The sequence below is a fragment of the Oratosquilla oratoria genome, chromosome 18 (genome assembly GCF_046742065.1).
Source record: "Oratosquilla oratoria isolate Oo_2021 chromosome 18, ASM4674206v1, whole genome shotgun sequence".
Classification (NCBI taxonomy): domain Eukaryota; kingdom Metazoa; phylum Arthropoda; class Malacostraca; order Stomatopoda; family Squillidae; genus Oratosquilla; species Oratosquilla oratoria.
Genome location: NC_134794.1, coordinates 28,717,445 through 28,744,104, shown reverse-complemented (window position 1 = coordinate 28,744,104; position 26,660 = coordinate 28,717,445). Strand labels below are relative to the sequence as shown.

The 26,660-nt window shown below is 38.9% G+C and overlaps 1 protein-coding gene across 4 annotated transcripts in view; it reads right to left on the bottom strand.

The window, feature by feature from the left end:
* Positions 1-26,660, bottom strand: part of LOC143035133 (CUE domain-containing protein 1) — a 188,539-nt gene that overhangs the window by 151,486 nt on the left and 10,393 nt on the right. For 2 of the 4 annotated variants that reach the window (XM_076201732.1, XM_076201733.1), the window contains exons 2-5: positions 17,824-17,908; positions 6,872-7,497; positions 5,276-5,496; positions 4,944-5,064 (exon numbers count right to left, since the gene is read on the bottom strand). In XM_076201732.1, the coding sequence (XP_076057847.1) occupies positions 4,944-5,064; positions 5,276-5,496; positions 6,872-6,970 (441 nt within the window). In that variant the 5' untranslated portion in view covers positions 6,971-7,497; positions 17,824-17,908. The remainder of the gene's footprint in view (positions 1-4,943; positions 5,065-5,275; positions 5,497-6,871; positions 7,498-17,823; positions 17,909-26,660) is intronic. The other 2 variants (XM_076201735.1, XM_076201734.1) reach the window with 2 other exon arrangements.

The following is a 26,660-nucleotide window of genomic DNA, read 5'->3' as shown; positions in this document are numbered from 1 at the left end:
GTCAGTGAAATCAGACCACCTCCATGGACAGTCTGCCCTGCCAATACTCCTAAAAAACAACAAATACGTTACGGGAATTATGGGGAATAAAACCAACATTAGCAGTTTTATTCCCGGAATTCTCTATTCACTTAAAAACACAAGATTACAAATGAAGGTAAATTTTTAGTTTCGACCATGGGCGCAATATAGCAATAAAAAATTAATTATTAATTTTGTAAATTATAATGTATCAATGTAATATGCAGTTTTGTGAGCGGAAATAAAAAACAAAAAATGTGCTGAAACAGATTTCGTAAGTAACGAAGTCATGTCGGACGAATGGTACGCCATGTTTGTTATGATAGATGCTGACGTCGAAGATATGAAAGGGTGATAAATTCGTCTAACCTAACCTAAGTTTAATAAATCATTACCTGCAAATTAAATGTCATCCGGCTCGTCCTCGTTGTCGTCGTCCTGAGAGACGTTGGCGTCCCGATCCTATGCTACCGACTTCGTTCAATAGCATATTTGCTTGTAGCAAGGTATTTTTTATTTTCATTTCCACCCACAAAATTGCATATTACGTTAATACATTTTAATTTACAAAATTAATAATTAATTTTATATTGCTATATTGCGCCCATGATCAAAACTAAAAAAATACCCAAATGACTACAGTCTGAGTGGAGCGAGACTATACCAATGCAAAATGGCTGTCTCTGTTGTGGACGCTATCATGTCATAGCCATGATAGCGTGAATGAATGCTGTGGCATGGACCCGAAAACTGTCGAAGTTTTCACAATTTTCTTGTCAAGATACATGCATCTTGGTTCTAACTTGGTTGTAACTTTTGCGAGGCCTATCATGCAGTGTCGCCGTCGGCAGGCTAGCTACGAAACGTGTCAAAATAGTACGTCACTATCCGAGGCATTTTTTTTGCACTGAAGCCACACATTAAGGCGCACCGCACGATAAGGCGCACCACCCGATTTTGGCTGATTTTAAGGATTCTTCCCGCGCCTTATGGTCCGAAAAATACGGTACATGTACTTCCATCTCATTGCCATCTGCCACACTTTTCTCCCTCTTATTTGTCCCAGTATCCTTTTCCTTTTTGGCTACCTCCCTTGTAAGGGGGAAAAAGCCTTGGTATATGTATATGTATGTATCCTTCCTACTGCCCTGGGGCAGGAGCAATGCAGCAAGACAGCACATCCATAGTAAAACCCACTTCACTTACTAGGCAACCACTTTCTCTGTCCCCTCATGCAGGAAAAGAGAAGTCAGAGAGAAATCCATTTGGGCTGCATCAAAATATCATTCATACATAACTATTCTCTAACCCCCCCCAAACCCCTCCCTTCCTTGCATCACATTATCATCTATACACAGCCATTCTCCACTCATCCCTATCTCCTGCCCTCTCCCTTCCTTGTTCAGACACTCCCCTCTTGCTCAATGCCCCTTTCACCCCATCCATCCATCTCATCCTTAATTGTCCCCTCAAGTTCACTCCCTCCACCTCTGCCTTCTACACTTCTTTTACTAATCTTTCCTCATTCATTCTTTCCAAATGTCCAAACCATCTTAATATTCTTTCATCAGCCCTATCTGCCATCTCCTTTTCCACCTCAGCTTTCCTCCTCACCTCCTCGTTTCTCGCTCTACCCAATCTTGTAATCCCTACTATACTTCTCAGATATTTCATTGCAAACACATTTAAACTTTTCCTCTCTCCCTTTCTTAAATTCCAAGTTTCTGCTCCATACAGTGCTGTCAACACAATCACCCCTTCTTACAATCTCATCTTTGCATCCATTCCCAGATGCCTATTTCTCATGACACTTTTTAATTCCTAAGGCATTTACTTGTTTCTCTCAATCTACAATTTACTTCCACCTCTACTCCATTTCCTGCCACATACGACTCAAATACTTAAAGCTATTCACTTCTTCCAGCCTCTCTCCTTTAAGACTTACTTCCAACTTGTTGCCATCCTCTCTCCTTGTATATCTCATCACTTTACTTTTATCTATATTTATATTCAACTTTTTCCTATTGCATACCTTCCCAGACTCCATCACTAACTCCTTTAAGGGGACCGGCTGGTCAAGAATCGATGAAAATATGAAAAAAAAATGAAAAACTGGGAAAAAATGTCTTCATCTGCGTATGGTAATCGACAGTCTGTATGCGGAGTATTTAATCAAAATTCGCCTTATTTTCGATGTTATGGCAAATAAACCCCCTCCTCCCCCCAACTCGACCCCATCTTGGCCCTATGATACGTATTGGTCACTACAATATATATATTATTGCAATAAATAAAAATAATTTGTAATGATTGAGTGCTATTGCTAGTGACTTCTGGCAACTCTGTATCTGTACCAGAGGTTATATATAGACCCCAGAATGGGTAGATGCCTCAGAAAGCGATAAACAGAAAACAAAAATTGAGTGATACGCTCCACTGCAACCCACCATCAATCCTTTTGTCATTTGACAAGCTGTTATACTATTTTTGAGATGCCACGTCCTCGCAAGCAAACTAAACACCTTCAGGAAGCTAGGAAAAGGCAAGAATTACAAAGCAAGCAAGCTATGACACCCTAATGTAATAACCTGCCTAAAATTCAGGTGGGGACCAGGAGCCAGAAGACAGAAGAATATATGACTGGACATCAACATATATGACTGAATATGAATAAATTTTATTTTAGATATTATCAACATTCAAGCCTAAAAAGAATAAATAAGGAAATGCCATGATATCCCTTATTTATATTAGTATGTAGGGGTTCAAAGTTAGTGAAAACTTTGACGGCCCGTATCTCAAAACCTAAGTTTTATACCTTCAAACTTCTACTCCTCCATAACTTCTTAATCAATTTCAATGAAAATTCACACATAATATGTCTAAATCTGCCTGATTGATGAAATAGAACGTTTTATTTAATATCTGAAAGGGGGACGGGGTGGGAAAAGATATAAAAATTAAAATTCCACAAACTAATTACTTTAACTAAAATTTCTCTCTATTAGTTTGAAGGTCTGGATAAGGTCCTTCCACCATATTAATTTCATTCATGTAGAGCAATTATTATAGGAGGAGTAGTCATTTCAAAATTATCAATTTTTTTGAAAGGGAGATGGGGGGGCAAAACATGAAAGGGTTGCAGATTAGTTTTTTTGGGTTAGGAAAGATGTATATGGTGTCCTTAACTCCTGGCATAAATTTCTGTGCAATAACCCAATTAATAAAGATTTTCATCTTTTGATCAGCCGGTCCCCTTAAGCACCCCTCTGACCCTGCCACAAGTGCAATGTCATCAGTAAACAACAACTAGCTCATCTTCCACTTTTATCCATTTTCTTTAACCATCTCCAGCCCTCAAATCTACCTCCCATACAACCCCATCCATTGAACAGCCATGGCAACATGACACATCCCTGTTGCAGTCCAATCTTTCTCCTCAAACCACTCTCTCCATTTCCAATTTTAACACAGGCTCTACTACTTTCATAAAAACTACTAACTACCCTTAACCACTTCCATACGGTGACGCCTATGTAGGCGGCATGAGGAGCAAGTGGGTACTCGATGATGCTGATGTCAGCATCTTGATTATATTTATTGTAGTCATACCTACGTAATCTCCATTCTCTCTAAACTGGCTTCATCAATTTTCTATGGTTATCAAAATACACGGGTGAAAGAGAACGAAGGATTGAGCACTGACTTTATTTTCCATAATGCGATTATTATGACGCAACATCGCACGTTGGGCAGCTAATGCTGCCAGACATGTGATGTGCCCTGGAGTGAAGATGTTAACAGCTTTCTCCCAATCCCACATATCTGCAGTACCTCCCACAGTGCCTTTCTGTCTACCCTGTCATAAGTCTTTTCCAAATACTTAAAGGCATAAAAAACATCCTTACCCTTTCCTAAAGTTTTTTCACATATCTGCCTTACCACAAAAATCTGATCCATGCAACCCCTACCTTTCCTAAACCCACTGTTCCTCACCAATTACTCCCTCTATTCCTCTCCTAATCCTCTCAATCAAAACCCTTCCATAAACCTTCCCAACTACACTCAACAAACTGATCCCTCTGAAACTACTACACCTACATTTGTTCCTTTTTCCCCTTAAAGCAGAATTATACAGCCACTCCTCCAGTCCTCCAGCACTCTACCCTCCCTGAGACACACATTAAACAACCTCACTAGCCCATCCACTATTACTATACCTCCCTTCTTCACACTCCACATGACATCCATCTAACCCATGTGCCTTACCTGTTCTCATCTTTTCTTCTGTCTCCATTTTCCTCTCCCATCACTATCATTTTCTTAGTCCTCTCACTGCTACCATCAATGCCTTCCTATTCTTCTCCACATTCAACAGTTCTCTAAAATACTCTGCCCATTTTCCCCTTACCTCCTCTTGTTCTGTTAAGATCTGTCCATTTGTGCCTTTTACCTTTTTTTCTATACTTAACTCACCTCCCCTTCCACTTTTACTTTCCTTCCAAAATGTCTTTTTATTGATTTCAATTTTTTTTGTCATACTCCTCCCCATTTTACATCTGCTCTCCTTTTTGCCTCCTTTATTTTTGTTTTGCTTCTCTTCTTTTTTCTTTGTACCTCTCATATGTTTCTCTCATCCTACTTTGCAACCAAACCCTGAATGCTTGCTTCTTTTCTTCTATCATATTTTTTACTTCATTATCCCACCACTCATTACCATTCCCTCTATTCCCTCCTTGTTCTACATATCATCTTTGCACACCTTGTCATTCCCTCATTGAAACACCCCTATTCCTCCTCCACTCTATCCTTCACCATTTCCCACACTTCCTTTAGTTTCTCCATGTATTCCTGCTCCTTTTTCTTCTCACTTAAATGTATTATGCTAGAATTCTTAAACACAATCAAGATTTGCAACTTACCTGTGGTAGGACTGTTGGGATTCTGAGGAAATCTCCAGGCAGAGGCAGTAACATTGGTGGGTTCCAGTTATGAATGACTCTTAGTGGCATACCATCCCCTTCTCCTATATCAACAGTATCCCTGCAACAAGTTAGAACAAAATTAAGGGCTGTTTGTGAAGGGATTTCAAATTTGTATGATCATATATATAAATACTCAGCAGAGAAATGCCATGGTCATCTGCTTTAATGCTTTGTTAGTGTTTATATGTGAGGAATCTACTGCTAATGGCACTTCATACAAAAGCCAACTGGAAAGTATATGACAATCTGAATATATATGAAAAGTTTACCTAATTGATCGTGAGGGTGATGGTACAGCTTGGTGGTATGATGGAGGTGGAGATGCAGAGAGAGCATATGAAGGAGGGAGCTCATTTGCAGCTCCTCCTCCTCCTCCACCTCCTCCTGGGCTTAGGTTTGTGCGACCTTTTTCACTCTCTGCATCGACACTCATTGTCAAGAGTTGGTCTATAGTAGCATCTACGGCACCTCGGTTTGCTCGTAGCACCGCCTTGGAGTGTGAGAAATCATAAATGCTTAATACTTCATCAGACAAGAGTGTTAACCATAAAGATTAGAAGTCTTATTTCCTGATAAAGGAACATATCAAGATAAGCTCACTATTTTCTTGGGTTGAAGATATCTCTATAGCTAAATAACAATTTAGTGATAGAAAATTTATTAAGAACAATATTTCCAAACAATGGGTAAACTTTATGTAATGTCTATAGTAAATAAATTTGAGTACCGTAAAAAGAAAGAAAATATAAATAAAATAAAATAAATAAAATGAATAAAAGAATAAGTAAGCAAACAACCAATTCCTTCACTGTGGTGATACACCCTCAGTTAAATAAAGCTGTCTTGAACTAGCAATAATAAAATCAAGAGAGAGCATCACTGTGTTATAGGGAGTGTCACTGCAAAGCTGGCACTACCCAGGAATTGAATCTGAGACCTCCACTGGCAGGTATGCCTACCAATTACACCACAGTTGCCTCTAGTGACCACTTGTACATCTCCCTTCCCTGGGCCCTGCCAGTCCAGAAATGTGCACTGCAGTGGTGGATCCAGAAAATATTTTTGGGGGTGGGGGGTGGAACTATGTACAAGTGAGTGGGAAGTGAGCAACAGTGAGTGAAGCAACCCGAATCAGCTGGGGGATTTGAAATGTGAACAATTTTAGAAGCATTTTGAAGCTATTTGCATAAGTATATTGAAGAAATGGTCAATAAATTAGATTGCAATGGTAAAAAACTTTATACACACACACATACATGGCTCTTCCTGAAAAGTAGAATACAAGTATGGCAAAAAATAAAACTGCCACTTTAAGTTTTTCCATCCTTCTTTCACAGCATTGCGCTACAGCATCGTACGAGATCACCTCGACCAATCAGCATTCATTGCCATTGTGATGCCATCGTACGATGCTCTATCTACTTGAAACTGATGAAAGCCAATTGTGCTCCAACACCACCATGGTGCTGTCATATGAATACTTACAGGTCCGGTTCAGCCTTCAGACAGTGTCAATTAAATCCAAACTACGTTAGATATATATTAAAAGGAGGATCGGTTTAAAAAAATCGAGCAAATAGTTTTCTAACAATGGGATGTTAAAGGTAAAAATTTGGGGGGGGGGGAGGCTTCAGCCCCTTCAGCACCCCCCCTGGATCCGCCAGTGGTGCACTGCTGCAGGGATCCTACTCACTGTGCAATGTGCACTGCGTCACTGCAAAGCTGGCACTGCCCAAGAATCAGACCCAGGACCTCCCACTGTCTGGGCAAGCATAATACCAATTTCACCAGAGTTGCCTCAAGTGACCACTCACACAATCACCATGTAAACAAAGTTAAAGAAATAACACTTCCCCACAACATACCTCAATCACATCTGCATCCATGTCTGGAAACATGGTTTTAAAGTCATCCATTGCTTGGTGAAAGTCGAGTTGTGTTGCTTGACCTTCAACAGCAGCCATTGTTGTCCACCTTATACACTCCAGAGTTTAATTTCTTTTTGCTCTTATGAACTCTTGCAGCTGACAATGGTATTACCAAAGACTTCTGCAATTCATTGACTCTACACTTTATTCAGCAAGAGGTTCTCATTCAGGTTGCAGATTCTGCCCAAATTACATTTAATACAACCTCTGACTTTGCAATATTGTACTTGCTCTTGATAGAACACTGTATGGTAAATACAAAAAAGTTTTATCACAGACCAAAGTTATCAGTATTATGAAGATCATTTAAGACTAATGTGAGATCTTAAACAGAGCCAAAGTACAGACAAGATCTATAAAGTTAAATTTCATGTGGATATAAATCAGATCTATATATTTTTTACAGAAGGGGAAAACAATCATATCTTTGGTATGAAATCACAATCATATAACAAAAACAAAAACTTAGAACTAAATATAAATATAAAAGGGCAGATCTGTTTTCAAGTTTTATATAAATGTTCTGAGGTTGCACGAATATACTACATGCTGCCAACCACAACCTGGAAAAGAAAAGAAAATATGATAAATTGATCAAACAATTTCATAAATGAAACATATTATATATGTTCGTGTGTGTGTGTATTTACCTAATTGTCTTATACAAGAAAGGCCCAATGCTTGTTGGGTCCCATCTCCTATTCTCCATTATACATTAGAGGATAGAGAATACCTAGCCTCAAATTCATGTACAGTTCCAACTTAATTTATATCTTCGATTTCCAATTATCATATTTAGATTTCAATTCATGTACTGATTGAGCTTGGGCTATATCACTTCCTAAGCTATTCCATGTATTTATGCATCGATATGGAGAATTGTATTTCTTCACTTCCTATAGACATGTCTATTCAATCTATATACTGAAAGCCTTTTCTCCCTTATGAGGGAGGTAGCCAAGTCAAAGGCTACCTATTCCCACCAATTTCACTTCCTTCCACCACCCCCTCCACCCCTCCCATCTCAGCTCCTTATGGATGATAGGTCATCCCTGCATCCACCAAACACCATGGACCAAGCACAATGCAGCAAGATATAGTACATCCACAGCAAGGCCACTTTAGTTAATTGGGAATCCCCTTCTCTATCCCCTCATGAGGAAAAAGAGAAGATGGGGAGAAATCCCTTTGGGCTGCGTCAAAATATCATTTGCACATAAGCACACCCTACCCCCCATCCCTCCCTTCCTTGCATAACAGTATCATCCATATACAGTCATTCTCTACTCATCCCTATTTTCTGTCTTCTGCCTTCCTTGCTCAACAGACACACCCTTCAGCACCCCTTCACTCCATCCATCCATCCATCTCATCCTCAGTCATCCCCTCAAGTTCACTTTCTCCACCTCTGCCTTCCACACCTCTTTTACTAATCTTTCATCATTCATGTGTCCAAACCATCCCAATAATATTTCATCAGCTCTATCTGCTATCTCCTTTTCCACTCCCACTCTCCTCATCACCTCTTCATTTCTCACTTTATCTAACCTAGTAACCCCTACCATACTTCCCTGACATTTCACCTGAGACACATCTTAGCTTTTCCTTTCTGCCTCTTTTAAATTCCAAGTATCTGCTCCATACAATACCATCAACAAAATCACCCTTTTGTACAATTTCCTCTTTGCATCCATTTCCAGTTGCCTATTACTCATAACACTTTTTAATCCCCAAAGTCATTTACTTGCTTCTCTCAATCTACAAGTTACCTCCACTTCTACTCCCTTTCCTGCCACATGTGACCCCAAATACCTAAAGCTATCCACTTCCTCCAGCCTCTCTTCTTTTAGACCTACCTCCAACTCACTGCCACCCACTACCCTTGTACATTTCATCACCTTACTTTTACCCAGATTTACCTTCAACTTTCTCCTGTTGCATACCTTCCCTAAATCTGTCACTAGCTACCTTAATCCTTCCTCTGATCCTGCCACAATTACAGTGTTGTCATCAAACAACAACTAGCTCACCTCCCACTTTTCTCCATTTTCTTTAACCATCTCCAGTCCCCTGCCCATTATCCTCCTCTTTACCTCATGCACCACCCAATCAATGTACATATTGAACAGCAATGGCAATATGACACATCCCTGTCACAGTCCCACCTCTACCTCAAACCATTCTCTCTCTCTTCATTTCCAATTCTAATACAGGCACTACTACATACATATACCAAAGGCTTTTTCCCCCTTACAAGGGAGGTAACCAAAAAGAAAAAGGCATAGAAACCATTCCCACCCATTCCATCCCTAACATACTCCACTCCCTTCCACCCTCTTTTCTCCCTCTTATCTTGGCATCTCCTGGATGACAGGTCATCCCTGCACCTTGTCCACTGCCTTGGGTCAGAGGCAGTGTTGCAAGACACAGCACATCCACAGCCAAGCTGCTTCATTAAATCGGTGACCCCCCCCTCCGTCCCCTCATGCAGAAAAGGAGAAGACGGAGAGAAATCCCTTCGGGCAGCGTCAAATTTTTCTCACACATACTACCTCACCTCCCATCCCAATACTCTTTCATCCACCCTATCTCCCAATTCCCTTACCACCCCTGTTCTCCTCCTCACCTCCTCATTTCTCACTCTATCCAGCCTAGTAACCCCCATCATACTTCTCAGACACCTCATCTCAAACACATTCAAACTCCTCTCTTCCTCTCTTATGTTCAATGTTTCTGCCCCATACAGTGCTGTTGGCACAATCACTCCTTCATACAGTCTCCTCTTAGCATCCATCCCCAAATGTCTATTCCTCATTACATTTTTTAATCCACCGAGGCATTTACTCACTTCTCTCAATCTACATTCTACCTCCACCTCCACTCCACCTTTTCCTGCCACATTTGCACCCAAGTATCTAAAACTATCCACTTCCTCCATTTGCTCTCCCTTAACCTCTTCAGTGCGGGCCAAAATCTCGCGGGCAGCATTAGCTGCCAGACGTACGATGTGTCGTAATAATACTCGCATCATAAAATATAGTCACCGCTTATATCGATCGTTCTCTCTTTCACCCGTGAATTTTGATAACTATAGAAAATATGATGAAGACAGTTTAGAGAGTATGTCATTATGCAGGGGCAACTACAATAAATATAATCAAGACGCCGATATGGCAGCCTCGCGTATCCACTTGCTCCTCATGCCGCCTATGTATGCGGCACCGTATGGAAGGGGTTAATGCTCACTTCCAGTCTGCTGCCACTTTCACCCCTTGTACATCTCATCACCTTACTTTTACCCACATTTATCTTCAGCTTCCTTCTTTCACACACTCTCCCAAACTCTGTCACCAACTTCCTTAATCCTTCCTCTGATCCTGCTACTAGCACAGTGTCGTCTGCAAACAACAGCTGGCTCACCTCCCACTTTTCTCCATTTTTTAAACATCTCCAATCCCTGACCCACTATCCTTGCATTTACCTCTTGCACTACTCCATCCATGTATAAGTTGAACAGTCAGCGCGACATGACACATCCCTGACGAAGTCCCACCCCCATTTCGAACCACTTCTGGCACTACTGCACTACTGCTCTCATAAAAACTCTTGACTACCTTTAACACATTTCCCCCAATCCCATATATCTGCAAAACCTCCCACAGTGCCTTCCTATCTACCTTTTCACAAGTCTTTTCCAAATCCATAAAGGCCCAAAAAAAGATCCTTACCTTTTTCTAAAGCTTATTCATATATCTGATCCATGCAACCCCTACCTTTCCTAAACCCACACTGTTCCTCACCAATTACTCTGTACCTCTCCTAATCTTCTCAATTAAAACCCTCCCATAAGCTTTCCCAACTACATTCAACAAACTGATCCCTCTTAAATTATTACACTCACAATTGTCCCCTTTACCCTTGTAAAGTGGAACCATACAGGCATACCTCTAGTCCTCTGGTACTCTACCCTCCCTTAGACATACATTTAACATCCTCACTAGCCAGTCCACTATTACTGTACCACCCTTCTTCAGACACTCTGCATGACACTTATCTAACCCAGGTACCTGTTCTCATCTTTTCTTATTTCTCCTCCATTTTCATCTTCCACCTCCATCTTTTTTTAGTGCCTCCCACTGCTACCACCAATACCCCCCATCCTCCTCCACATTCAACACCTTTCTAAAATACTCTGCCCATCCTACCCTTACTGCCTCCTCTTCCATTAAGATCTGTCCTTCTGTGCCTTTTACTTTTTCTTCTTTACTTGACTCATTGCCCCTTCCTCTTTTGATTTCCAACTAAAAATCTTTTTATTGCTTTCAAAATTTTCTGTCATACTCCTACCCCATTTTGCATCTGCATGCCATTTTGTCACCTTTATATTTTGTTTTGCTTCTCTTCTTTTTTCTTTATACCTCTCAGATGTTTCTCTCATCCAACTTTGCAACTAATCCCTGAATGCTTGCTTCTTCTCTTCTACTATCTTCTTCACTTCATCATCCCACCAGTCACTACCATTCTCTCTATTCCCTCCCATCCTCCCTGTTAACCATATCATCTTTCCACACCTAGCCACTTCCTCCTTGAAACATCCCCATTCCTCTTCCACACCTACTTCCACTCTATCCTTCACCACCTTCAACACTTCACAGCTTCTCCTTGTGCTCCTGCTCCTTTTCCTTTAAACGGTTTGCTCTAAGCACCTCTTTACCTTCTACCCTTTTCCTCTTCCTCCACCTATCCTCCACCCTCAATTTACCTTCCACCAAAAAATGATCTGATATTCCCCCACTCTCTCCCTTAAAAATATGGACATCCAAAAATCTCCCTTCCCACTATAACCTTCATCCACATTAACCTTGAAGAAACCTCCTTTCATCACTCCACTTGTTTACCTACATCCTCACTTACTAGCAGTCACCCCTTCCCTTCCTCTTCCTCTCCTCACTCCCAACACCCTCCCCACTACACTCCCAAACTCAAAATCACCCCTCCCTTTCAATTTAGTTTCACTTAATGCCAACACATCAATCTTCCTTCTCACAAACATTCTGCCTATCTCTTCCCTTTTACTCTCATCTGTACCACACCCACACACATTAAAAGACCCAAACCTTAGGGTTCTGGTTGGAAAACTCCCAGACCCTCTTATGCTTTGACTTCTCACAGGAATGTCCCCTTAGGGGCTACAGAAAGTAGGATGCCTAGTCCTACACTTTGTCTCATTTTAACTGCCTTTACAGCCCAAGTGTGAAGACTTGGTGGCAGTATTATTTTCCCCCTACCACAGGGGAAGGTGAAAATGGAAATATATACTCAAAGAAGTGGTACAGGACAGTATTAAGAGGGGGTGTGACAGCATAACGGAGGGACAGTTGCAGTACAATAAAATAGCATAATTTCTCTATGACTAGAGACTTCCTCTACCATAGGCAAAATTATATGAGCCTCTGGTGTGTAGGGGCATCCCATATAGTCCCTAAAGTATCAACTACATGCTACTGCACAGTTTAAACTGTGCAATAACATGCAGCCAATAACCCAGACAGGGACATGTGGTCTTTATTAATTTGATCCCACGACCTCTTAAAGCCCTCCCATCTTTAACCAAGAGATCTCTTCTGTCAATGCAATCTATTCCCTTTAGTGCTTTTAGTCTTTCCTCATATGGTCAGATTCAGTGCTTTTAGTCTGTCCTCTTTTGGTTTATCTGCCTGGTTGGTGATCACTTTGTATTCTCTCAATCTTGCTTATATCCTTCAGTCTGTGTGGGGACCATACTATTGATGCATATTCCAGTCCTTGATAGATCAGGGTTTTGATGAGTTTTTTCATCATCTCTTCATCTATACAGTGAAACACCACCTTAATCTTTTGCAGTAGTCAAGTTGTCTATGATTTTGCTGTCTCTTGGGTCACAGGTTGCCTTTTATCAACGCTCCCAAATCTTTCTACTCTTTTGCATTAGTAATAGGTTCACTTCCCAAGTAATAGTTCAAGGATGGTCTTTTGCCACTATTACCCATTTCCAATATTTTGCATATTTTAGTATTGAACTTCATTTCCCGTTCTTGGCTCCATGCAAATATACTGTCTAGATCTTTTTGCAATAGGCTACCATCCTTTTAATTTTTCACTCTTCTTGTGATTTTTGCATCATCTGCAAACATATTGGTCTAGCTTGTTGCTCCTTCCATCATGTCATTGACATAGACATATACATTTACAAAAGTCTTTTTCCCCCTTACAAGGGAGGTAGCTAAAGTCATAAGGCATAAATCCACTCCCACCCATTTCCCCACATACTCTACTCCCATTCACCACCCTTCCCTCCCACTTTTCTTGACTCCTGGATGATGGGTCAGTCCTGTGACATAGACAGGAAACATTATTGGTGCAGACACTGAATCTTATGGAATTCAGCTCATTACTGCTCTCTATCTTGACATCTTATCCTTTACCACTGTCCTCATGTATCTTTCCTTGTAAAAACTTTCATCCATCTTAGTAGTTTGCCTCTCAGTCCTCCAATGTGCTCCAATTTCCATGTAAATTGACTATGAGGTACTTAATCAAATGTCTTCTCTAGGTCAAGGTACACGCAGTCCACCCACCCTTCTCTCTCTTGCAGCACATCAATCACTTTCAAGTAAAAGATTAAAAGGTTTGACACATCTGAAGCCAAACTGACTGTTTGTCAGAATGTTCATCTCTTCAAGATATTTGGTCTGTCAAACTTTAAAAATCCTTTAATGCAATTTCACTACTGTGTTGGTCAGTGATATTGGCCTATAATTCAATGGTGTCTCCTTATTTCCACATTTGTGAATTGGCACCACATTTGTCCTTTTCCAATCAAGCAGCATGATGCCTTCTTTCAACAAACATGTAATAAGACTGTGACTCTTGTTCACTAGTTGTTACCTACATTTTTTAAGTATTCAGTTTGAAATTCTGTCAGGTCCTGAAGCTTTTGTCACATCCAATGATCCCAACAGACTGAGCACTTTCCTCACTTCTACATTCATATCTTTTAAACCTGGTTTTTGCTCCCCTCGCTTTCCTCCAAAAAATTGCTCTCTTTTGTGAATATTGATTGTAAACTTCCATTCATTGTTTTTGCCTGAGCTGAGGCCTCTTCAAAGACCTCACCACCCACTATTAACTTGATGATTACTTTCCAGTGTCTCAATTTACCATTTGTAAACCAGTAAAACAGTTTTGGTTCATCTTTGTATTTATCTACTACACTTTCAAAATTGCTTTCTTCCTTCATGTGAATTCTTGTACAGTAGATCACTGTTATTGACATATTTTTTACGGATAGTTTCAATTATCAATAGGTGGCATTTCAATACACTACACCACTGCTATATAGTCACTGTTTTCAATTACTGTACTTAACATATATATTTCCAATAAGCATGATCAACTAAGTTGCATATAACAATAGAGTATATATCTATATACCAAGGGCTTTTCCCCTTTATAAAGGAGGTAACCAAGTCAAAAGGCACATACCCACTCCCGCCCATTTCACTCCCATCCACTACCCTTTCCTCCCACTCATCTTAGCTCCTCGTGGATGAAGGGTTATCCTTGCCTCCTGCCCACTGCCCTGGGTCAGATATAGAATATAAAACAATACATAAACACTGAAACCAGCTAATACTAATCAAGTGAAAATTGGTATCAACAGTTTTGGGTATCTACTGAACCCTCATCGATAATGAAGGACTACTGTATAGTCATTTCTAGCTTGTTTGTAAGATTCTTTTGTTTAATTTTTTCTTTTCCTCCATTTTCCCCAAGCCACATCCTTGGCCTTTTTTTTTTTTTTTTCTTTTATATACTTTTTGTTAAACAAGGCCTCTTTCTGCTTCTTCCTTCCACTAGTCTTTGCCACGTGTTTGTTCACTCCCTAGTTGTAAATGTCAAGAAAGATTTCCCATTTCCTCATTATTCCCATGGTATTCATGAATCCCTCCCAGTTTGCTTCTTCAAAGAATTTTTTCAATCCTAAGTAATCTGCCTTCCTAGAATTGAGTCTTCCTTGCCTGTGTGATTCATTCTTTGGCTCTATTTCCTCATCTTTAAGGTGAAATTCAATTGTAAATGGTCACTTTTTCCTATAGGGCAAATGTAGTTCAATGAACTGATGATACCTGGCTCTTTGGTTAGTAACAGATCTAATCTTGTTTGAATGTCATCTCCACTTACTTGGGTTACTTCCTTCACCCACTGGGTCATTGTGTTCTCTATTGCTGTACTTAAGGATATCATTCTGCTTCAGACACCTTTTTTCCAATTGAGCTGTGAAGCTGATTTTTTTTTTTTTTTTTTTTTTTACTGAAAGTCATACTCATCATTGTAGTCCTTTTGAACAAATTTCATTGAAGTATGTTGATAGATACTGTATTTACAAAATAAAAACCTCATTTTGTTGTGCAAAAATAATCAATATTCAAATGGCTACTAGTCCCTATTTAGACTTTTGCTTTGGCATTTTTTTTTCTAAGAAAGTATTGGGCATGGTTATAATCATCAATGTACCAAATATGTCTAGATTTAGTGGTTATTTTTTGCTCTACTGACATATTTATCCCTACAGAATATTTTAACTGTTTATAACATAAATCCTTCTAGAAATTCCAATATTCATCACATCATAAAAAATAAAAATGTAGAACAAAGTGTCAGCTTAAAAAATCATGCAAATAGACCCGAAATTGTCAGAGTAGTAGTATTTTGAATGGCATCATTTTAGGGGGGTGGGAATTAGAAAATGGGGTTCAAAGTTTACTTTGAGGTTTCTATACTCAAGGTACCAATATAATGGGCATGATTGGTGAATATGCAGATCAATTATTTAATAATACCTTATTCAAGGCATTCAAAAAATCAAAGTGTTTCTAAAAGTAGAGGTTGGTAGCCCTTTACTGGTAAAGGGCTACCAATCTCTCTCCTCTACACATTTCCTCCCTTACTTATGCCTGACTTTCTCCCCTTCTCTGCTGCAGCCCTCTTCTGTCTCAATGGTCTAGGCATTTTGAACACAGGTAAATGCTTGTAGGCAGTAGGAAACAAAGTGGAAACGAAGAAAATGTGGTGCATAGTAAATATCAGCACAGCCACATAGACCATGTATGAGTCCCTACTCCCACTGTGGCAGAAACTGATACAGTCTCCCTCATACACACACCACAGAGTTGTAATCAACTACATTATCTAATAATAAAAAAAAAAATCAAAACAGTAGCAAGCTAGATATATGTAATCACTTGTTCTGAGGCTAGGGTTGCTAGCATGTGATAGCTATTCTGAAATGATCATTAAAGTAAAAATCATAGTATCAGTTTAAAACTTTTGGTTGTTGTTGCCAACACTTGAAACAATTTTTCAGCAAGTTTTAATTTTATTTTTCTCATAGTTTTTCATCTTTTACCTCAATAAAGAAGACTGACACCCTTAAGTGTAACCACTTTCAAAATCAAAGGTGTCTAATTTTACCAGAATATGTTTTTAGTACTTAAGAAAGTCAATAATAGCATAAATTCCACAAAATCTTGTTTTTTATTTAATGTAATTTGAAATTATGTCTGCTTCAGCCATTCTTGTAAAATCAGTGACATCAAAGATTCTGTTCATTCTTCATATATTGTCATTATGTCTGATCTATTCATCAGACATGTCATGTGCTGCAGGCTATTTAATATCAAATTTAGGAATAATGAAAATGAAGAAAGAACTACTGAGGAAAATCCATGGTTGGGAAGAAAAGAATACAAGAAAAGAGGTGGAGAATAATAATATATTAATAACATATAGAACTTAGAGGAGGGAGATGAAAGGTTATGATAATTGCCCAGCAGCAATATTATTCATGCACAAAACATACACTGGGATCTAAATTATGGGGCTAGATTCTCTTACAATAATACTAAATGTTGCCTTTTTTAAAGCATATGATAATGCAAAACAAATGATAAGAGATATTGTATTTGGAAATTTAGATTAAATTGATCAGATAAGCTTAGAAAAATAAAACCAGGAGAAATAAATAAGTGAATAACAAAGAAATTACATACAACAAATATAACAAAAGGGAAAATAAAATAAGTCAGAAGATAGGGCATGCAGTATTGTAAAAAAAAAAAATTGTAGTGAAGCTTTCATCTTTATTTAGTGTGTAAACAATCTAAAATAATGTATCAAACTTGTCCTGTAAAGAGTTTTACATAGTAGTAACAAATCACTATAATTAACTGTTTTACTAGCACACTAGGGCTGAGATGAAAAAAATATCTGTATTACATGGTAGATATCATTGTTTGCAAAGCTTGTGGCATCTAGGAGGCGTAGTGTAAATGTGATGCAGGATTGTGTAGGAGCACACTGAAAATATTTAATGCATCACATATACTACTCTTACTTTTTTGAGTGGCCAAAAACAGCACTGAAGAACTAACATGCACACAGGAAAGCACAAATCATGCACCAATATGAAAACTTCTTCAGAGATATTTTGGTTCAAAATGATAGCCCATAACTATACCATCTATCCACACATCTTGCCTAGTGTCACAGATATTTTGGGAGTCAAGACTACTCGAAAAAGATGATGAAAAACTTTTAACATCGCTGAAGGAATTGTCTGTTTTGCTACAGATGACTTTGTTAATCAAGATGGGTTGGTATACATTGTGATGTCATCAGAACTAATACCAAGAGATAGCAGTGTATGCTGTTTTAGAATGCAAATTAGCATATGACAAATATTTTGTCAAAAACTCCCTCAAAAATTACTTTTAAGATAAGATGTTTGTTTTAAACATGGTTCTTGTGAAAATAAATAATAACACGAGAGAAAAAATACAAAGTTGTACCTGAGCATGGTGGTTACCCTTTAACAGGGTATTTCCCCAGGAATCTGCTTTGCTGCTTGCTTCCCATTCCTCCCAGTTGACTTCACTGCAATTAGAATCTCCAATAAGGACTAAATTGCTACTTTGTTCAATATTTTTCTTGGGAAAAGAGCTGTAACCAATAAAATTTCTTTACATTCAGCTTCATAACAAGCTCTTGTCTTGGGTTGGGGGAGGGACATATACCACCACGAGGTCCTTTTAGAACTAATTTTTAGGACTGCTTTAGCCATGCCTTCACTCAAATTTGCTTCTTCTACCCCTCTGTCACTTCTCACCACAAAAATTACCCCTCAACCCATTCTATCTTCTCTGTCTCTTCTCCATGTGTCTATTGTTCCCCAATAGTAGATATATTTTTTTTAGGAGTTTCACTCCTCTAGATACAAAGTATTTGGGTCATTTATCATTAACCTCTTCAATACGAGTGAAATGTTCATGTGCACATAAGCTCCCTGATGTACGATGATGCATCACAATATTATAAAATATAAAATCACAGCTGTTATACTCGTTCTCTTTCACGTAGAATATTTGTAACCACAGAAAATGTGATCGAGCCTGTTCACAGAATACAGTGGTCATTCAACTACAACTACAAAATAAATATAATCAGGAAGCCGATGCTGGCATCCTCATATACTCACTCGCACATCATGATACCTAAATAGCTGTCATCTTATTCAAGGGGTTAAGTAGTTGTTTATCTCCAGCATGACCAATAGTAAACCACCAACATATGCATACACCACTCTAATTTTTCTTGTAGTGTTTCCTTTGCAATGTTGCCTTCTTGTTTTTTAGAAACCATTATCCCACATTCTGGTTGACAAAAAAAAAAAAAATCCTGTTCTATCATTATTGGCTTTGGCTTTTTCTCATAGCTCTTGTGTCTCTGCTCATTCCTCTTCATTAACATCATTCCTAATCCAAAACTTATTAAATTTTTCCTCTTGTGCTACCTTCCAAGACTTGGTTACTTCTTTGCCATGGCTTCCAACTTTATTTTACTTGGAAGTGCACAATTCCTCTTATACTGGCCTAACCTATATACACTATCAATCTGATCTCTTATATCCAAGTCCTTTCCTAAAATTATTGAGGTAATTTCCCTAATCTTTAGCACCTCTTTTTCCTGTTGTAATTTCCATGAGATAATGTGTTCTTTTTGGTAACCAAAGAGTAAGATATATCTAGTCCTATCAAGTATATCTCTCTCTCTTTTATTTCTTCTTGGCTATCATTTCCCTGTTGCTCCATGCTCCATGGTCTCTTTAAAGATTACTTTATCTTGCCTACCCTCATTTGTGTTTTACCTCCATGGTGTTGAGAAACATTTTTCTCTTAGTTGTCAGTTTCATTTTCCTTTCTCAATTTATCAATCTCTGCTTTCTAAGCCAGGTTTGTTCCCTTTTCTTGCTCAAGATTTTGCTTCAGATTGTGCAATCCTGCCTCATGGGAGAAAATTAAATCTTTATATTTCTAACTCTTATAGAATTTCACTTACTTCCATGGAAGAGTATTCCATTTGATTTTTTTTTTTTTTTAATTAATTCCTAGCACTATACTGATCAAGTTTTTCAATGGACTTATCATTTTTGGGTGTGAAACTTTCAAACATTGTTAGTGTAAATACAACAATAAAAGACAACACTTTGTAATGAAAACAAACTGAAATTAATTTAGATTTTTTATTTCCTATAATGAATGACTTCAGAGATGAAAACCACCATTTTTTCCCCCCCAGATTCCCCAAAACTTGGAATCAGCAAAGTTTTGCTTCTTCTATGAGCCTGTGTCCATTCAATTGGTAAATACTTTCATCTGGCTTTGCCTGTTAAAGGTAGTAACCAGACAAAACACTAATGGATAAAACACCAACCTCTTATCCCCAAAATGGACAAAACCTCAGTCTCATATAGGATTAATCTATAAGATTAGGTGTCAGGCATTAGGTTAAGTTAGGTTATATTAGGTTAGGGTTTGTGGTTCAAGTGATTTACTTATTTTTTCATAATTTTGCAATCTGATAATAACATTTCAATTATAATTTTGTTTCTTTTATATATCCTTTTCATCTATAAGACTGTATTTTATTTATTTTTTGTTAATTTTACTTTTGAGACTAATTTTCAATTTATATATATATATATATATATATATGTGGCAAAAGAGCATGAATGAATGTTGCATAGTGTGCCTGGATGGTTAGTATGGACGTGACATGATTTGTAATGTGTGGGTGATGCGTGATTCAGAGAGAAAGCAAGGGGGTATGTAGCGAGGGTATGCGTAGGGGGATGCCAAGGGGGGGTCCCAGCGTCACCTGCGATACCTCGCATAGCAGCAGAGTAAGCCTAGAACTGGTGTTGAACACACGTGTAAAATCCTCATATTTGTTAGTTAGAATAAAGTGAAGAAAGTGATACTCCTGCCTTTCCCTGACCCGGACAATTGTAGGCGTAAGCTTCTGTCTTTAGCTTGTGACACCATGATCATGGCTCACGTGCAATGGAAAAGGTGAGTTAATGCAATAGATCCGTAACATATATATATATATATGAACTAGGGTTTCATCCACTTTTGGGATAAGAGGCTGGTGTTTTGTCTGCTGGTGTTTTGTTCAATGGTGCTTTGTTCACTGGCATTTTGTCATGTTTTTGTTAAAGGCAAATCTAGGAATGTTGCTTTGCATCACTGTAGCATTGGGATGAAAATCTTTTTTCTCACCCTGACTCTTTCCCAAGTTGAAACCAGCAACGTTTTGCTTCTACTGTGACCTTTAAATAGCATTGCTCCCCCCCCCTGCACACTCAATTGCAAGTATCTTCATCTGGCTTTGCCTGTTAATGGCAAATATAGGAGTGTTGTGTCATTGTCATGTGTGTATTTACCTAATTGTAGTACACTGGAAAGGAGCAACACTTGTTGAGTTGTGTCTCCTATTCTCTAATTTTTTCTATCATACCTAGACTCAAATTCATGTCTAGTTCCAACTTAATCTTTATCCTTGATTTCCAATTATCATATTTAGATTTCAATTCATGTATTGTTTGAACTTGGGCTATATCACTTCCTCAGCTATTCTAAGTATTTATGGATCTATATGGACAGTTATTTCTTCAAATCTTTTCAACATGTGGTCTTTCATAATTTGCTTCCATGACCTCTTAAAGTCCTCCCATCTTTAAGCGGGAGATCTCTTCTGTCAATGCAATCTATCCCCTTTAGTGACCTGATGCACTGGAAGTAAAAGGTTGTGCGACTTGTGCTGTCCCATTATTGACTGCCATTTTTTCCTTCTGGAGGCACAAATGCCACAGTTTAACATTGTAAATGATGTAAACGATGACGTCTTTTCGCCCATCACCATCAACTCCGTGGAAGGGGTGGATTTATGCAGTCAAACGGTCAATGATTCCGAAGAGGTGCTCAACTACAGAACTCACTACCTGTGTCCATTAAAAAGTCAAATAACAAGGTTACCTTCAAGAAAAAAGTCAAGGGTTACTATATGTCTCAGCTATGGACAGAGAACAGCCTTGATTTTGTGTACTACTAGCTTAGTGAGGGATACCTGATTCCATGAGTAATACCATCCAATTCTGTGTTCACTCATAACTGTTCTGACCTCCACCCCTTTTTTTTTGTTCTTCAGAAATTTAGTTTAGTATAACAATGATTGATGTTTACAAATTGGTTTTCACCTTTGTCTTGCCAGTCATAATATGGTCTATGTCTCAGGTAGGGTCCGAGAACAGTTATGATCTGACCTTTTTCCTCGTTCTCCTTGTTATTTTACTCATTTGAGTACTGGTCCCCTGTACCCTACCCCTGATGCCTCAGGTTATAATGTACTATTCCCTAGTGCTCATACTAATTGCCCACTCCGTCCTGAGATTCAGGTTAAATGTTTGATTTAATTAATAGGTGACCCTAGCTGTAGTGTAGCATTTACTATAACTACATGTTGTTACTGATGTAGAATATTGTAGTATATCATTAATGGTACTACTCTGATATAGTACTCACTCATACATGTAAATACAGCTGTAGAATAATGCAGTATATCATTAATGGTACTACTCTGATATAGTACTCACTCATACTGTTTTGTTACGGTTTAATATTATTTTGTTGTTCCTTTGCTTATTGCAATGTTCCTTTTTGTGATGGTGCTCAAATTTTTTGTCTCAATATTCCTATGTGTACAAACATTTTAGTAATATTAGCTAAACTATAACAGTGTGTACAATCATTTTAGTAATATTAGCTAAACTATAACAATGTTTATGTGCCATATTTGTTCTGACTGGTATTACTCATAATTGTCTCTGGTCCCCTTAACCCCCTACGTATGTTGTCAGTGTGACTTAGTGTAGAATAACAATCTGATGAGGACCACAATGGAAATAAGCGTACATGCTTTTTGTGTTATCCTCGGCAATTTGCATTTATTATTCCGAACTATGTGTTCTTGTCAATATTTGCACTTCATGTACATTATTTAATTGCCAAATAAAGTCTATCTATCTATCTATCTATCACCTCTTTCTCTTCGATCTTTCAAAGTTGGCAGACCCAGTGCTATTACTCTTTCCTCATATGGTTTATCTGCCTGGCTGGGGATCAGTTTGGTTGCTGCCCTTTGTATTATCTCAATCTTACTTATATCCATCACTGTGTGTAGGCATAAAGTTTAATGAGCCAATGATGTCTGGCTCTTTGGTTAGCAACTGATCTAATCTTGTGGGAATATTATCTCCCCTTAACCGGGTCACTTCCTTTACCCACTAGGTCATCATATTCTCCATTGCTATACTTAGCTGGGTATTTTCTCAGGAATCTGCTTTACCCCTTGCTTCTCATTCCTCCCAGTTGACCTTACTACAGTTCAAAAACATTTCTTGATATTCTGCTTCATTCCAAGCTCTTGTCTTTTTTTTTTTTAGGGGGGGGCATATGCCATGATGAAGTCTCATTCTACTCTTTACTACTAATTTTTAGGTGAATTGCTTCAGCCTTGCCTTCATTCAGATTTGTTTCTTCCACTTTTATGTCACTTCTCACCACAAACATTACCCCTCCACCCAATTTATCTTTCTGTCTCTTCTTTATGATGTGTATCTATTGTTCCCCAACAGTAGGTCAACATTTTTGGGGAGTTTTGTCTCTACTAGACACAAAATATCAGGATTCTTTATCCTGAAATAGCCATTTATCTCTAACCTAGCCAATAGTAAACTATCAACATTTGCATATGCTAGCCTAAGTCTCCTTGTAGTGTTGTCTTTACAATGCTACCTTCCTCTTTTTTTTAGAAACCATTTCCTCACCTTCTGAATGATAACTGAAAAAAAAAAAATAATAATAATAAATAAAGTTACTGCTGTTATACTCATTCACCCTGAGTAAATATAATGTCACAGAAAATGTGATCAAGCCTTGTCACAGAAAGTCACTCAGCTACAACAAAATAATCAGGATGCCGATGCCAGCATTCTTGTATACTCCGCTTGTGGCTCATGACGCATACATAGGCATCATCATATTGAAGAGGTTAAGAGCTTTTGTGTCTTTGCTCATTCCTCTTTGTTAGCATCTTTCCTAATCCAAATGTTTTCTAACTTTTTTTTTCTCATGCTAACTTCCAAGACTTGCTGATTATGTCATTAGCCATGGCTTATAACTTGAACACTTTTATCATTGGACATATGCCATTTCTCTTGTACTAACCTAACCTGTATATGCTATCAATCTGGACTGTTACATCCAAGTCCTTCGCTATTGTTATTGAGGTGATTTCCCTTATCATTTTCATTTCTTGTTTGTATTTACCTAGTTGTATTTTACAGGAAGGGGAGCTACACTTTGTATCTCACTGTGTCTAGTTTGCTTTTAAATTCATGAACGGTTTTTGCGCACACTATTTTTTCATCAAATTTGTTCCAAGTGTCCACCACTCTATGTAGAAAACTGTTTTTCTTCAGATCTCTTTTATAACTATGCTTTTTTATTTTCTTTCCATGTCCTCTTCTGTTTCTCTTGTCCCAGTTTAACAAGTCCTCTCTATTGAGTATTTCTGTACCCTTCATGATTCTGTAGATGGTCAGTAGGTCGCCTCTCTTCTTTGTTCCAAAGTCGGTAACTCCAGTTTAGCCAGTCTCTCCTCATATGACAAGTTTGCAAGTGCAGGGGCCATTTTTGTGGCTGCTATCTGGATTCTTTCTACATACATACATATACCAAAGGCTTTTTCCCCCTACATGGGGGGTAGCCAAAAAGAAAAAGGCATAGAAACCACTCCCACCCATTCCATTTCCTATATATTCCACTCCCCTCCACCCTCCTTCCTCCCTCTTATCTTGGCACCTCCTGGATGACAGGTCATCCCTGCATCCTGTCCACTGCCCTGGATCAGAAGCAGTGTTGCAAAACACAGCACATCCACAGCAAGGGCACTTCATAAATTCGGCGACCCCCCCTCTCCGTCCCCTCATGCAGAAAAGGAGAAGACTGGGAGGAATCCCTTCGGGCTGCGTCAATTTTCTTTTTCTCATACATACTTCCTCACCCCCCATCCCCCACCCACTACCCCTCATGCATCACAGCATCATCCATACACAACCCCTCTCCATTCACCCCTATCTTCTGTCCTCTCCCATCCTTCCTCCACAGACATTCCTCTCTTTTGTAATGCCCCTTTCACCCCATCCATCCATCTCATCCCAGGATGCCCCCTCATATTCACTCCTTCCACACTTCTTTTACTAATCTTTCTTCACTCATTCTTTCCATGTGTCCAAACCATCCTAATACCCTTTCATCAACCCTATCTCCCAGTTCCCTTTTCACCCCTGTTCTCCTCCTCACCTCCTCATTTCTCACTCTATCTAGCCTAGTAACCCCTATCATACTTCTCAGACATTTCATCTCAAACACATTCAAACTCCTTCTCTCTTCCTCTCTCATGTTCCATGCTTCTGCCCTGTACAATGCTGCTGGCACAGTCACTCTTTCATATAACCTCTTCTTGGCATCCATTCCCAGATGACTATTTCTCATTACACTTTTCAATCCACCAAGGTATTTACTCGCTTCTCTCAATCTACATTCGACCTCCACCCCCACTCCTCCCTTTCCTGCCACATTCGCACCCAAGTATCTAAAACTATCCACTTCCTCCAGTCTTTCACCCTTAATGCTCACTTCCAGCCTGCTGTCACTCTCTCCCCTTGTACATCTCACCTTACTTTTACCCACATTTATCTTCAGCTTCCTTCTTTCACACACCTCAAACTCTGTTACTAACTTCCTCAATCCCTCCTCTGATCCTGCTACAAGCGCAGTGTTGTCAGCAAACAACAACTGGCTCACCTCCCACTTTTCTCATTTTCTTTAATCATCTCCAACCCCTGACCCACTACCCTTGCATTCACCTCTCGCACAACCCCATCCATGTAAAGATTGAACAGCCAGGGCGACATAACACATCCCTGACGAAGTCCCACCTTTACCTCAAACCATTCACTCTCTCCATTTCTAATCCTAACGCAAGCTCTACTACTCTCGTAAAAACTTTTGACTGCTCTTAACAGCTTTCCTCCTATCCCATATATCTGCAGTACCTCCCACAGTGCCTTCCTGTCTACCCTGTCATAAGCCTTTTCCAGATCCATAAAAGCCCAAAAAACATCCTTACCTTTTCCTATAGCTTTCTCACATATCTGTCTTACCACAAAGATCTAATCTACACAACCCCTACCTGTCCTAAACCCACACTGTTCCTCACTAATTACTCCCTCTGTTCCTCTCCTAATCCTCTCAATCAAGACCCTCCCATAAGCCTTCCCAACTACACTCAACAAGCTGATCCCTCTGAAAGTACTACACTCACACTTGTCCCCCTTTCCCTTGTAAAGTGGAACTATACAGGCACTCCTCCAGTCCTCCAGCACTCTACCCTCTCTCAAACAAACATTAAACAACCTCACCAGCCAGTCCACCATCACTGTACCTCATTTCTTCAGACATTCTGCATGGCATCCATCCAGACCAGGTGCCTTACCTGCTCTCATCATCTTAACAGCTGCTTTCACTTCATCCTTCCCTATTTCTCCTCCATTTTCCTCACTCATCACTCTCATTTTCTTAGTGCTTCCCACTGCAACTACCTTTCCCTCCTTCACATTTAGCAACTCCCTAAAATACTCTGCCCACCTTCTTCTCACTGCCTTCTCTTCCATTATCATCTCTCCATCTGCACCTTTTGCCTTTTCTTCTCTACTTGATTCGCCTCCTTTTTCTCTTTTAATTTCCTTCCAAAATATCTTTTTATTGCTTTCAAAATTTTCTGTCATACTCTTACCCCATTTCACATCTGCTCTCCTCTTTGCTTCCTTTATCTTATGCTTAGCTTCCCTTCTCTTTACTTTGTACCTCTCATATGATTCCCTCGTCCTAATTTGCAGCCAATCTATGAATGCCTGCTTTTTCTATTTTCTTTATATTCTTTAGGTACTGGGTGACCACAATGTTGCAGCCAATTTATGAATGCCTGCTTCTTCTATTTTCTTTATATTCTTATAGGTACTGGGTGACCACAATGTTGCCACATATTCTAGTCTAGATCTTATCAGTGTGACCAATACTTTTTTAATCATTTCTTCATCCAAATATGTAAATGCAACTTTCATTGATCTGAGCAAGTTATAGGATTCTCTGACAATTTTGTCTATCTGTTTACCGAAGAACAAGTTGTTTGAGATAATTACACCCAAATCTTTTCAGGATCCCAC